Here is a 14,384-nt window from a genome sequence, read left to right on the forward strand (position 1 = left end):
TTCACTCAATGAGGCATAGAAGTCGGGCAGAGTGACTGTTTCAAACTTCTCCCGGAGTGAAGTGTCACACTGGGGATCAATAAGCTCCAGCTTCATGTTCGGTGGTGCTTTCTCCTAATCGTATGAGAGAGGGCGTGACACAAGTTCCAGAGAATCTTCAATCTTGGCGAAGTCAGAGAAGTGCCGTGTTAACTCGGCCTGCTAGTCTGACAGTATGTACACAGTACGCTGCATCCCACTGCGCTGGGTGGTGACACCTCCACCAGTGTCGGAAAATAAATGAATAACATGTCTCTCAACTGCCTGGTGAACAACACCAGCTTGGCTCTGAATGCCTTCACATGGTTGTACAGTTCATGCACAAACGCATTTTCCCTCCCCTGTAGTTTTACGTTAAGGTCATTTAAATGGCCCAGAATGTCAACGGCAAATGCGAAGTCGCGCAGCCAGCCCTCTTCATGCAGTTCGGGGAAATCCTCAGCTTTACCTGTCCATCAACGCTGTCCATCAACCTGCCAATCTCCTCTCTCAAATCCCACACCACCGCTTAAATACTCTCCCTTGATTTAACCAGGGAACGTTTGAATGATAAAGTAAGTTACCATGCTCTGCATCAGTGTCCTCTAACAGTTGAATGAATTTAGGGTGATTGAGTCCTCCAGCCAGTTTCACAACCACTCTAAGCACATGCTCCAGTCCAAGTACAGATTTACACAGAGCCTCTTGGTGGATAATGCAGTGCAAGAAAGTTAAGTGTTTGGCGATACCTCTCTCACTTTGTCCTGAATTCTCTTCAAAAGGCCCATGTTTTTGCCCCTAAGATTTGGAGAACCATCGGTAGTGACATTTACCAATTTATCCCATGACAAATTCTGTCGTTCGAGGCAAGCAGAAACGCTGTTGAATAAGTCTTGTCCCGTAGTCATCCCTTTTAATGATTCAATGGAAAGAAATTCCTCTGTAATTTCAAAGTTCTCGTTTATCCCTCAGATAAAGACAAGTGTGCAGTGTCCTTAATGTCCGTACTGTCGTCCAGCGTAAGTGAAAAATACTCGAAATCCGTCACTTTCTACTCCAACTGGGAACTAAGATCTTGATGTATTAATTCCACCCTCCGTGTAACTGTTCTCCGTGACAGGCTAATGTTCTCAAAATGGGCTTTACTGTCCGGGCTGACCAGGCTAGCAGCCTCCACCGTGCATTCCTTAAAAAATCCGGAAAAAGGCTTGCTATGCTTTGCGATTTTGTAAGACAGCATGTAACTCGCCTTAGTTGAGTCTTCTTGAACGGTGGATTGTCTAATGAATATGTTCTGGCGGGCTTGTAACTTTTCAGCCAATGTGACAGCCCTCCTTTCTCTTTCTTGTGCAGATAAGCTGCTAGCACAGTTAGCATGCTTACTTGAGAAGTGCCTGCTAATGTTGTGTTCTTTGAAGACGGCAAGGCTCTCCTGGCATATCAAGCATACCGCTTTCGATCCAACAGATGTAAACAAGTATTTCATGCTCCATTCCAACATGACATTCACTGTTGACTTTTTGTTTTTTGGAAAGGCTCATTTTCGGACTTCGTCCACACTGTAGAATCGAGCAGGGGATCGAGCAGGAACAGGCAGGGGCTCCTACTTCGACTGCCATCTACAGAAATTCTGCTGTACTAAAAGATGAAATTCAGAAAATCGCCTTTACAGCATGTGACCTCATACTGTGCTGGAACTAATTAGGGTATAACAGAATCAAATGTATGATTTTGGATAAAAGATCGCGGGCCGGATTAAAACTTGCGGTGGGCCGGATCCGGCCCGCAGGCCGTAGTTTGCCCACGCCTGGTATAGGGCAATAAAATAATTGAAGTGTGTTTGATGTTTTCCATAAACTCCAAAACCCCGGAGCGCAGCTTGAAAGGAAATTTCACTTTCATCTCCTGAAAAAGGCCTTCACAAACAATCACCTCAATAGAGCTATGGGAGAACACACAGAAACCGAATGGTGTTGAGACCAGATTAAAATGCGTCATTACTATGTGAAAAAACATCTAGGTCATGAAAATGCAATCAGGCATCCACTATTTAGTCTCAGGACTTAACAGAACATGCCTGTTCAAAAGATAATGACATATTGTACATCCGAGTTTTATGGAGATGTGAAAGCACAACCTGCTCATTATGAACGAGTGCCAAGATCAGAATAAACCCACTGTACCGATGGTGACTAATATCAGGATGACGTGAGAATGTGAACGCCTACATGTACAGTACTCATCCACAGCATTGTTAGCTTACGTCTTACTGTATGACTCAGATCACTCTGAACAAGACTCATTTCCAGACGGCTGTGCCACTGTACACTACAGCTGTCACGCAGAGCTTTCAATGGAGCAATAGAGCTGGAAAGCAACCTAGAATCCCTGAAGATACCTCCTCCTCCTCTCTAGCCAAATGTGATGGATGAACAAAGGAAGCGAAGGTACAGGTTGTTGGGGAGGAGGAGGAGGAGGTAGAGTAGCTGTTGGGGGGGAGGGTCGGTGATGTGCAGAGGTACTCTGCCAAACAGAAAGAAAAAAGGACAATGTCTCATTCTCACCCAGGCAAGCTTACAGTATGATGTGAATACTGCAGCAAAGCAGCCCCCACTGACTCAAGTCATGCTGCCAGCAACACAAGCTGGGGAGGGAAAGTGGCAGAGCCCCCTCACCCCTACGCTGCCACCCCCCCCCAGCACTGGGGAGCTGGCCAGTTATCATGCACTTGTGCAGAGTTTGCAGTTATGCTGGTAACACACAAAAAATAAAAAACACAAACCTTCAGAAAATTAAGTTACTCTAACGTACCTGCCAGCATCTATACTGCAGCGATGCAACAGACCCTGGAACAACCTTCCTGACTTTGTGGTGTGTCATCGTGACTGTGACTGGGCGGAGACGTCTCGGCTCTGCCAAGTGTGCTCTCTGCCGCCCGGTAGACAGCTCGGCGTGAGTGTGACACCAGCCGTCACTTCCACTTCACACGACCACAGCACAGTCCCTCATCAGGTCTAGCAGGAGCCTCGTTAGCATGGTGCTGCCTTCACTGTGTCAGGACACAGAGAGCCCCATTCAGCCAGCCCCCAGGCCTGCGCGCACAGACACAGCTACATCCTCTCCATATGACCCAGTCCAGAAGCAGCCTCCTTGTTAGCAGACCCTCTCCTGGGCTGTTGGGGGTGAGAGGCAGAGGCGGAGCCCGGAGGCCTGTGCAGTGCAGGTGTCTGTCTGTGCCATCTGGAGACACAGCGCAGCTCTGGGGCTCAGAGGCCTATCTGACAGGTGACCTTGTGTGTGAGCAGACAACATCTCTCCTCCCTCCCTTCTGCCTTCACTCACTACAGGAGAGAGTGACAGCCACACACCACACCCCTCCCCCACGTGCTCTGTGCAGTATTTATATACGTGACAAGACTATATTTTATGTCAGCTATCAGCCAGTGAAAAAGCGTGTAAGGCACTTAAAACATTTCGCTATCTCAGCAGAAAGCCAATTGAGAGGCGCAGTCAGTGGAGACGATGAGGGATAGAGCACTCGCTCCTCAGCTTGAAGAGCTGCTCTAACCAACACACAAACACAACACACAACATGACTGAAAGAAAGATATGACAGTGCAATCCCAAATGCACTGTAATCCTGAGCCTGGAGGCCCTTTCTGTGGATTCAATCAAGCCCCAGTGGGTGGTTTCTTTCCTATGTTTAATAATCAAAGGCATACAAGTAGGACATTCTCACACTCCATTCTTGCTTGTCAAATATTGGGAGATTAAAAGCTGTGCTGGATGTTTCTGCCTTAGAGATAGCCTCCCCCCCCCATCCTATGGAATGCAGTGGATGAGTGAACCGCATCCTGTGAGCTGTGACAGGGTTTTTATAAACCCACTGCACACACAGCTGCCAGACACACTCAGGTCTTCACTCAGAAGACTTTACATATAAAGCAAGGTGTTGCTTTGATTCCCTGTCTCTCCTGGTCAGCTTTGATCAGCTCTAACATGTCCAGACGTGGTGTGATGGGGGGTCAGGCGGCAGGCGAGATGAGACGGTTCCCTCAGCAGTGATGGGGTGAGAGCAGCCAAGCCACTGGCACACGGTCGCCTCTAGAGTCTAGACGATCATCGCTTTAGCAGTTGATTGCTAAAGCAGTTTGTTTTGTCCCTGAGTTAGAGTGCTGTGTCAATTGTAATATTTATTATGGAGAATGTGGGTGAGAACGCTCATGGTGAAGTAGACTGGTTTCTTTCAAGCTGGTGGAAGTTCTCTGGTACAGCATTGTGTTAAATGAAATTGCTCTTCTAACCTAAAAAGGTGTTTAGAGAAAGAGGACAGCCTCTGCCAGGTCTCTTGAGAATGAAAAAGTGTGGCCGTGTCCTCGTTGGAGCGTCGATGTCAGAGTTCCAAGCAGCTTCATAGAGCTTTAGCCAGAGCACAAGTCCAGAGGGCTTTATCAACGGGTAAAGAAGTGTTACAGTATTACTTAGAGACAGGGTCAGAGTCTTAGAGAAACTCAATTTCACAAATCCAAAACGGCCCAACAAGCTCAGCACTTTTGCAAAGACAGCCTTTCTCCCAGCTCTGCCTGGGTGAGGTATGGTGGGTATGAACACTGAACACCACGTGACATGAATGACAGGTGCCAGGAGATCCCTTGTATGGGACAATCACCCTCTGTGTGAGGTTGGCTCATACCCATTGGCTCCCTTACATCACAGTAGAGTATATTGTAAGTACTGTACTGTGTTTTCATTATCCTACTGTACACTCTGACAGTAGACTGCATAAGCTGTAGTTATGTGCACTCTGGAGAGCTGGGATGAGCTTATACTGTATTATTTATATCTAAAAGTCAAACTTTCAGGGCAAACAAAGTTGGTTATTTATGACATAGATTATTAGCAGCTCTACCATAGGGAATGACAAGGGAATACTCACGCTCTAACGAGAGAATACTTGTTTATTTACCGTACCAAATGTACAGCTTCACGATAGAAAAAAATAATATTTTTACACTAATTACTGTTCAGATGGAAATTAACATTATACCAGATTGGGCCGACATGTGTGATATTTGCTTCGCCTCAGATGTGTCATCTGCTCAGGCGTTCATATTAACTGAGAAACCATCTGCAGTGAAAACCCACACACTTTTCAACCGGAGAGAGATATCTCTTTGCTGTGACTTGTACTCCCTCTCACATTGACGAATGTCTCGCTGACTGATAGCCAATCATGTGGGGAGGGAACAGAAAGGTGTAGAAGACGGGAGAGGCCATTTCGTAGCCTGATGAAAATTCACCTTGAGACAGTAGTAAGAAACCCCTGGACAGTGTGTTGGCTGTCATTATTAATGAGTCGTCTGGAAACTAAAGGCGCATGGTGCTCCATTCAGGATCGACAGCACAGGGGGGACTCTGCCAACAGCACCTGGCCAACATTATTCACCTCACAGGCTGCGGCAGGATGCTTCTCCTGCTGACCAGTCACAGGACTTGGAGGATAACCAAAAATTGCAATTTAGAAGCACTTACAGGTGACAGAGAGAAAGTAGGAGAGGGGAAGAGAGAGAGGGAGATTCACATTGATATTCTGCAGAGCGGCCATGCTGCAAACAATCAAAATAAGTGATGGTAGTCCCGTGGGTGGAAGGGCAGAGTGTGTGTGTGTGTGTGTGTGTGTGTCTGGGAGTGTGAACACCCGGGTTGTCTTGCCAAGTGTGTACTCGTCCCCTGGCTTGTCGCAGTAATTCCCCCTCTCATTTTCATTAGTCTCCGGGACAGCCTTTGAGCGTTTGAGTAAAGGCTTCACACACCAGTAACCCCAGGACAGACTGCATAGGGCATTCCTTCTGGCTGCCAGTGCCACTGGAACTAGGGACAGCATGCAGAAAACAGACAGGCACACAAACACACTCCATCATATGGTCTAACTTTAAACTTTGAATTTCAAACCAATTCATTCACTCTGGTCTGTAACTCAAAGTGGATAAAGTTAAACACGTGGGAAAATCCAGGTAGAAGCTTTGTCCTCTTATTTCTAGATTCAGAATGTATTGTGTGTGTGTTGCCTCTAATCCATGTGATGCACACAGCGAGGAGTGCGTAGTTCAGAGTGGAAAAAAACTAAACAAAAGGCCCCCGTGCTGAGATCTGTACTGTGCGTGATCAAGGGAGCTATGTGCTCTAAGCTAGCTGTGCAAGCTGCTTGCTGCTAAAGCTCCTCTGATACAGCTCAGCTTCCAGTCTAACAATGCTCCATGCGCTGTTCACCACAGACCCTTACAGATCAAAGACGTGAGTGAGCTTCATAATATGGTTGAAATAGAGGAGGGTCAGCAGGTTTCATAAGGACATCTGTTATCACTAGAGCTGCAACTAATGATTCTTTTGTTATCGGTTAATCTATAGATTATTTTATTGAGTAATCGATTAGTCTAAACGATACATTTACAAAAATAAGAACATGCTTTTAAATGCAATGATATTGATGTATACCTTTTCCAAATGCATTATAGTGTGGGTAGTTGTAATGCCATCATTCAGTGGTCACATACTTATACATATATTCAAATTGTACCTATTGATAATATAACATAGTTCATCATGACACAATCATTTGATTAATGCCTGTAAATGCTGTAGATTGTGGATGTCTACAATACAGGTAAGGGTAAGTACGTGCAATTATCCATGTCTTCCTTCTTTTTATCAATTTGTTTTATTGTACGGCAGTTCTTTGAAAAGGCATTAATCATGACATGAATTTTATCCATGCACAGCTAAATGCTGAAAGAATCAAATTGATCATCAGTTGGAGGTGCTGCACTTTCGGATAGCGTTGATTTCATCGATCATGATCATTGAACAATGTATAATCATGGTTCTGACTCAGACACAACTGAACCCCCAGTGGCCCTCTGACACCCAGATGAGGGCTGGTAATCTCTTTAACAAGGCTATGGAGAGGGAGAGCCTAATGGAGTTGTTTAGAGGGAGAGGGTGGGACTCATTCATATTCTCAGCAGTGGCGCGTGATCAGCTGGGGGAGACAGGCTCTGATCTGAGTGACCTCCCAGACTGGCCATGATAAGGGAGCAGCTTTAAAAAGCTGCCGGCTCGATGAAAGAGAAAGATATCCGCTTTAGAAGTTAAAAGTGGTGACTCACCGGATTAGAGGTTGAAAGGAAGGAGAGGTGCCCTGGGTGTCTGCTGCGTGTGCCAGCCAGAGCGCCCGCCCGCCCGCCCGCCCGCCCGCCCGCCCGCCCGCCCACCCGCCCGGTCTGCTCAACATCGCCACTCAGTAAGAATGAGGACGTGGAGAATGAGGACACTGTCTCCTCACAACAAACACTAGACGTGAGCCCAATGGTCAAGGGAATAACAACAGAGTCCCAGGGTCACTGTCACCCTGGGGTCTGGTAGAGGACCAGGAATGGATACTGAGCTAGCTACAGTAAAATGCTTGGATTCAACTCTCTTCACTTTGAAAGAATCAGTTGTTAGTCATTAAGGACTACAAAGCAACAGCCTTTTTAAAGCTTTGCTTAAAGGCACCCCATGCAGGACTGTGGCCTTTGCGACAATTCAGAATAGTGTCTCCTCCTTTCTCCCTTCCCCTTGCTCAAACTATTTGAATCTGTAAGTTGGAGTTTGTTTGCAGAAACATGAACATGGAAATGAGCCAGCCAGTGGAGACACTCACATTCTCTAAACCCGAAGTTTCAAATAAATCCCCTCATTTCCCAAACAAAACTCAGACAAGGCTGTAATGTCAAACAGGACGTTTGCTTGGAAAAATCATCAGGATACATGTTACCAAAAAATCATCAGAATACATGTTATTTGCACATAATGGCTTCCGTTGCTTAGGTTGACTTCCAGCACTGAGAAATGCTTGTGGCTTCCAGACAGTAGGTAGCCAATAAGCCACACACACGCAAGTCACAGGTCACACGCCCAGAGCAAGTGGTAGACGCCCAGAAACGTCCCGGACATTTTGGAAAAGCAAATTCAGGCAGAAGGGCCGGGTCTTGGCAGTTGCACACACTGTCACAGACTGCCAATGCATCATAAGTAATGATTCAGCATGGTTATTCAGTGACATTTTCAAGGGGAAAAAGCTACGTATTGCACCTTTAACGTTGATTATGTTTTATATCTAATTAGTATTAGCAATACTTTCATATGGATGAAAACAGTACCATCTAAGACAGAACATAAGCACAATTCTGGTAACTTGCCATGTAAACAGACCTCTAGAGGACCAGAAGGGGTGGAAAGCTGACTTCTGTCCAAAGTGAAAGAGGGAGAGAGGAAATGGAAAAAGAGGACAGATAATGGAGGGAGAGAGAGAGAGAGGGAGAGAATTACACCTGCCCTGTACACAGCTCAATTCTCTTCCCTTCCCTGTGTTCCTATGTTTGTGCTTTTCCCCTACCTGACTGTCACTATACATCAGGGAAACACTCAACCTCTTCTCTCAGCCTCCCCCCTCTCTCTGCACCCAAACACATGGACTTTAAAGCTTCTCCATAGAAAATAAATGAAAGTACTGTTGTGGGATCCCTTATCTATTCACTTTGACCGATTAAATCGGTATTGGATGTTCACACGCAAACAAGCATCCATCCCCACACGCTCAACGTGTAATGCAAAGTGAAAAGTAAACACGTTTCCATTGAAGGAATTGTACTGCGCATCTAGATTCAAATCAGCATAGACTCATGTTATAGGTTAGGCCTACATTATAAGTGCCAGCTGCAACAAACAAAGCCTTCTTTTCTGCTCTGCTACTCTCTGCTTGTTCTTCCTGTTCACATGTGATTGGGTCAAAAAGGGTTTTTGATATCACACAATCAGGGCCAACTCATACTGTGCCTGACCTGTAGCACGTACATACCGTGAATCCTTTTCAGAGCTTCCTCCCACACACCACTTAAATAACTCTCCCCCACACGCTGCACGCTAGTAGAAAAACCACACTCTGCAGCTCCCCCCAACACACCTGCACGACTCACATCCAGCAAGCTACAGTACCGTCAGCAATTCAACCAAGACTTCAGAGTCAGATTTGTAAGCTCCATGAAACTGACTACACAGACGTATGATGGCTAATGATAATGACTTTAGGCAGTGCCTGCCCTTAATGAGTCAACAAAGACCACAACCAGAGAGAAAGCAGGTCAGAGGAGAGGAGGTTCTCACGCCTGCAGAACCAAAACAAACAAGAAAGGAGAAACAATGGTCTCCACTAACCATAGCAACGGAGCAGCCACTGATAAGAGTTTATCTCGGCAGTCACACAAACAACACTTTCACACCAGTGAGCGCCATAGAAACCCACACTCTCCTGTACATCTCCCTCTGTAGGGAAAGACATCTACAATGATTTGCTAACACAGTGAATAAGAATGTGCTTGGAAACACTTTATCTGAAAGGGTCGGAAAATGACCTTACAGCAGTGCTTTTATAATTGAAACTTGTATGGGCCTCACATTGAATTAATTCTTAACTGTCATGGAGACTTCTGTGATTTCCATGTTAGAATAGTGTGGCATATTCATGTCACATAATAAACATTTCAAAGAGTATTTTGTGTGTGTGTGTGTGTACGACTAATTGCATGTTCTACATACAGTATGTCATTTTGCAATCTTCCATGATTGTGTGTGCGTGATGTGACTGTCTTCTCTGTATTTGCCTCTCCATCATCAGGAGACTGTGGAGGAGGTAGAGTGGAAAACCAGCACCAAGGTAATACACAGCTGTGTGAAAACCATCACACTGGCCAGTAAGAGGATTGGGGTATGATAGAGATGGCAGATAAGTCCCTGTGTTGTGCTATGCAAGTGGAAGTGGAGTGAAAGAGGATCAGTCCACAGCAGTGTTTAGAGGTTCAAAACACCCCTCTGGGGTAACAAATGGATCAATCCTCTCTGGAGAGGAGCCAACCAATTCCCAGGCTCCAGCCAGATATTCCTCCACACCAGGCAGCTCCTCTAAGCCTATATGCACACACACATGCACACACAATTACTTTTTTTTCTTCTATTTTTTTAACACCTCACCACAGATTGGTATCTTCTTTTCAAAAGCCTGTGCTGAGTTGGGCTCTATGTAAACCGTGTGTTTTGATATGGCAGTAGAATACAGATGTGTCTGCCTACGGTAGCCGCTCATCCACAGAGAGGGGCCCTGCTGCAGGGACCGTGGCGTGTGTAACCATCGTGCTACACTGATTAGAGAGAGCACAAGAGTTAAAATAGAACTCCTGTCTCATTAGGCAGTGTGTGGCTCCTCTGTGCGGGTGCCGATCCCACCCATGGGCGGTCCGCCCAGAACCACAGGAGACAGGCCTGCTCCCAGAGAGGCCTGTGGGGAGAGGAGACAAACACCACACAACTGACACACACTCTCCATCACTGACACTCCTGGGACACCGTGCACACACAAGCGTAACACAACTCTGCTCTTTCAAGACTCTCACCATCGCAGAGCTTTAGAAGACAAGACCGCTGGCATACAAACCTTGGGGGTTTCCCCAGAGGGACAATCTGTGGTCATGCAGCTGGGGTGATTGATGATGGTTTTTTCCCCAACAGTCTTTCACATGGAAAACATCGACGATAAACACATGTATTAAAAGCCATAACAAACTAGTGCTGAGGCCACAGTTGCACAACTTAACGGTCATGTGAATAGTTGTGCATCAATATCACATTGCCTTTCACTTGGCTCCCATCGATCAATAGGCATGCTACAGCTGAAGCCTATCTGTGTTTCGGGACAGGAACAGAGCCAGGGGAGGAGGAGAGACAGCCGGTGTCCAGGACGCCGTCCGTCAGCTCCTGTTGTGACAGTTTTATCCCGGCTGAGGGGGAAGGTAACACGCCGAACGGCACAATGAGGAGCGATAAACGTCAGGCCCAGCCCCAGCGCCATGGTAATGGCTGACAAACGGCTGGCTGGCTCATCTCACTGCCAGCCAGGCCGAGACACATGTGCAGCTCTCTGTTATACTCTATCAGAGTGGTAAAGACGACAGGGACAGCAGAAATCACCCAGAGCACTTCCTTAGGCTTAGCCAAGTGTGACAGCCATGTAAAGATACTGCTTCACTCATCAGCTAAAAAGGTTTCAACATGAAGAGCTGGTTCATGTCGAGAGAGCAACACCGGGTAAATCCAGAAAGGACTATCAATCTAATGAAAACAATTACTTTAACCTCAAGGTTCTATTTATTTCACTGCGCGAGACAGGACATAAATAGAATGGTCCTTTAATAGCAAGTGAAAGTTAATACGGTTTGAACAAACAAATGCATCAGCCAGAACAGCTCAATGGTATACAGTACGTGAATATATGTGCCATATATGTGATCCAATGGAGAATATAGGCCTATACAGTATACAGTAGTTTGTCTTTTGTCTGTCATGTCCTATGTCTGTCAGCACAGGGACACTAGGACAGCAAAGGTTAATCAATCAATTAGCTAATCAATCAATTCATTTATCACTGCATTCATCATATACTGTAATTGAATGAGACATCAAGGGTAATTCATCAAGGAGCCTGGGGTTTCTCTATGGCTGGCTCTGACAGCTATCTGAGACCACCCCCACATCCTCTCTGTCAAAGGACTGTAAGAGCAGGTATATCTGAGCTGAGAGCAAACCCATAGAGAAAAGCTTTGATAAGCTAAGGCGAAAACAGCATGTCATCTCTGAGAAGCAAATGTGCTGCGTCCGAGAAATAGAAACGAGACAGGCGAGCTGATGACCCAGCAGTGGATTCCATTTTGAAGCTGAATTACCAAACTGTTGGTTAACATACAACAGACCTTTCATGTTAACCTTTCATGGTTAACATACAACATATCTACAGGACAGCTACAGCGTATCCTGTATTTTTCCCCCGAATATCTAGATCTACTGAAGAGTGAAATGCCATTTTGCTCATCATGAATGATTGATAGCTGTGCACCAAAGAGTGGTAGTTCTGTGGCAGGGAGGCAAGATAACCATGGAACTACTACAACAAAACCAGAAATATATCTACTTATTTTCATAGAGAGTCATTTTCGAGTATTTTCTGGTGCTGGAGAGAGTGAGAAGTACAGGACTTGACAAATACACAGCTGCCTCAATCACTGTGACCTTTGGCAAGGTCATGACATGACTGCTGCAGCGTAAGGACTACAGAGTGATTAAGATGGTTACTACACTTGTTTTTCATCTGGGTGATTACTAATAGTCCTCTGAGTGCTTCATCTCCTGTTGTAGCAACGACAACCCATCTCAACCTGTGGCTCATTTCCAGGTCCCAGTGCAGATTTGATCCCCTTGCTTGTTCCCATAGCAGTTACATCACAGTTGTGGGACATTTGAGTAGGAAAAGAGTGCTAACCCTTCACAAGTTGGTTTCTATATTCCTGGTTTCAGGAACTAGGATGCCAACATTGTACATAATAATCATAATAATAGCAGGAACTAATTATATTCCCTTACTAAACGAATGCCCCAAAATGAATGCCTTTTACATTGTAAATCTATTCATATACAATCCCATAAGCGTTTACAATTGTCTGTGACCACACACTTGCATGACTGATAACCACACAAGTGCTCTAACTGGCACTTACCTGTATCCTGTCGGAACTGGTGCATGGACTGCAGGTCGATGACGTAAGGGGCGAGTGGGGCATCCACCTGTCCGAGGACCACTGTCCCCCGTGCATCCCCTTTCAGTACATTCTCAATGTGGTGGCACACCGCCGCGCTGTAGGGCCTCCAGCGCCCGTGTTCGTTCAGCCACTCCCAAACCACCACCCGAGCCAGGTTCTGAGGGGGGTACCCCAGCCCGTTCACAGATACCAGCACCCCAGAGCCCGGGCGAGCCATAACCACTCTAGAACCAGTGGTTCAGCTGTATCTATCACTGCACAAGAGGACCACTACTACACAGCAGGTCAACAGGGATGCAAAAACATTGTTTTTTTGGGGTTTTTTCAGAAACGAACAACAACTTGTATTAGCAGTCACTATAACCTCAATGGTGGTGTGAACAGGTCATCTGGTTCCTTCGACACTTCTGCCTGAAAGGTGCTAAAAGTACTGCAGCTTCTACTTCCTTTGATCAACGCCTTTTCAAATGCCAAAAGCAGGGCTCCCTCCTTGTCTGGCTTGTTGTGTTTGAAGTGGCAGATGATGATGTTGTCGACGATGATGAGCTTTGCAGGAGTATGTAGCTGGGGCAGTCTCAGACCTCCACAGAAACCTCCAACAGATGTGCACTGGATACACACTCTAAATGACAGGAGACAGGAAAGGAGGACATTAAATAAACAGACACTGCAAATTCACATTGGGTAGGATTTGTCCTGAGCTGACTTAAAAAGAAAATCTCACCACAACCTAAAACCAACTCAAAGGAAAAAAGGACATCACCAGAATTGATGAACCCAGAATCATAAATACTTGCATAATAATCATACAGTACAGTAGGTTATAATTCCCCCATAAACATGCTGCTTGCCTGCTTCTACAAACCACTTCACTACACTTTGAATGTGTGATTTCAAAGCATGAAGACTGACACCATACATCGGTGACATGAGCATGTCTTGTTTCAACAGCAATATCACTACAAGTCTTCATCAAGTTTTTTTTAATAAACGAAATAGATTCCTAGATAGGCCTATCAAAAGACATGCAGGTTCGTAAAATGGAACAATCATGACACACATAGTCCATCAGTGACAGATAGGGGGAAGGTTTTTTTTAAATACTAATATTAGGCTTAAATAGCATTGTCACATGTTTGCACAATATGCGTAAAAAAATAGTGTATCAGTTAGTATCGAGGTAGAATATCACAATACGCGTTTTACTCCTGTCCAGCTCTCCAGCATTTGTGTGATATCCTCATTGATAATATATAATATGGGCTTTTCACCATGCATTTCGCTACAATATGATTCTACAGTAATCCTAGAGGGGTCTAGCTCTGACTAGAGGGATTGAAATTCCGCATATAAAAGCTCTTTACGATAGCTACATCCAGTAGACAATAGATTTGTGGCTGACCAGCTGAACCTGTGCAATAAAATCGGACCTTATTGTTCTACTCCAGTCAAGCTTACATATGCCTGTCTTGGTTGGCGTACGGACGGACCTGTAGGTTGCGATACCATCAGGTGAAGGTACTCTACAGTAGCATCTTCTTCCAGGCTCATCTTAAAACATAAAGAGGGGCAAATACTGGATTGTGATATGGTGTGTGTAATTGCAAAACGCAGGAAGACTTACAAATTAGATATCTTCGACTCTTCATGGCAGAAGCCTTTTTCAAACCTGTCTCACTTGTT

General features: G+C 45.5%; 1 protein-coding gene across 1 annotated transcript in view; it reads right to left on the minus strand.

Annotated features, from left to right (window-relative positions):
* The window catches only part of dtx1 (deltex 1, E3 ubiquitin ligase), a 36,923-nt gene extending 22,539 nt beyond the window's left edge, over positions 1–14,384 (minus strand). The window contains exons 1-2 of the mRNA XM_083674165.1: positions 14,326–14,384; positions 12,660–13,323 (exon numbers count right to left, since the gene is read on the minus strand). Of these exons, the coding sequence (XP_083530291.1) occupies positions 12,660–12,918 (259 nt within the window). The 5' untranslated portion in view covers positions 12,919–13,323; positions 14,326–14,384. The remainder of the gene's footprint in view (positions 1–12,659; positions 13,324–14,325) is intronic.

The sequence above is a fragment of the Argentina silus genome (genome assembly GCF_951799395.1).
Source record: "Argentina silus genome assembly, chromosome: 7".
In the NCBI taxonomy this organism is placed as follows: domain Eukaryota; kingdom Metazoa; phylum Chordata; class Actinopteri; order Argentiniformes; family Argentinidae; genus Argentina; species Argentina silus.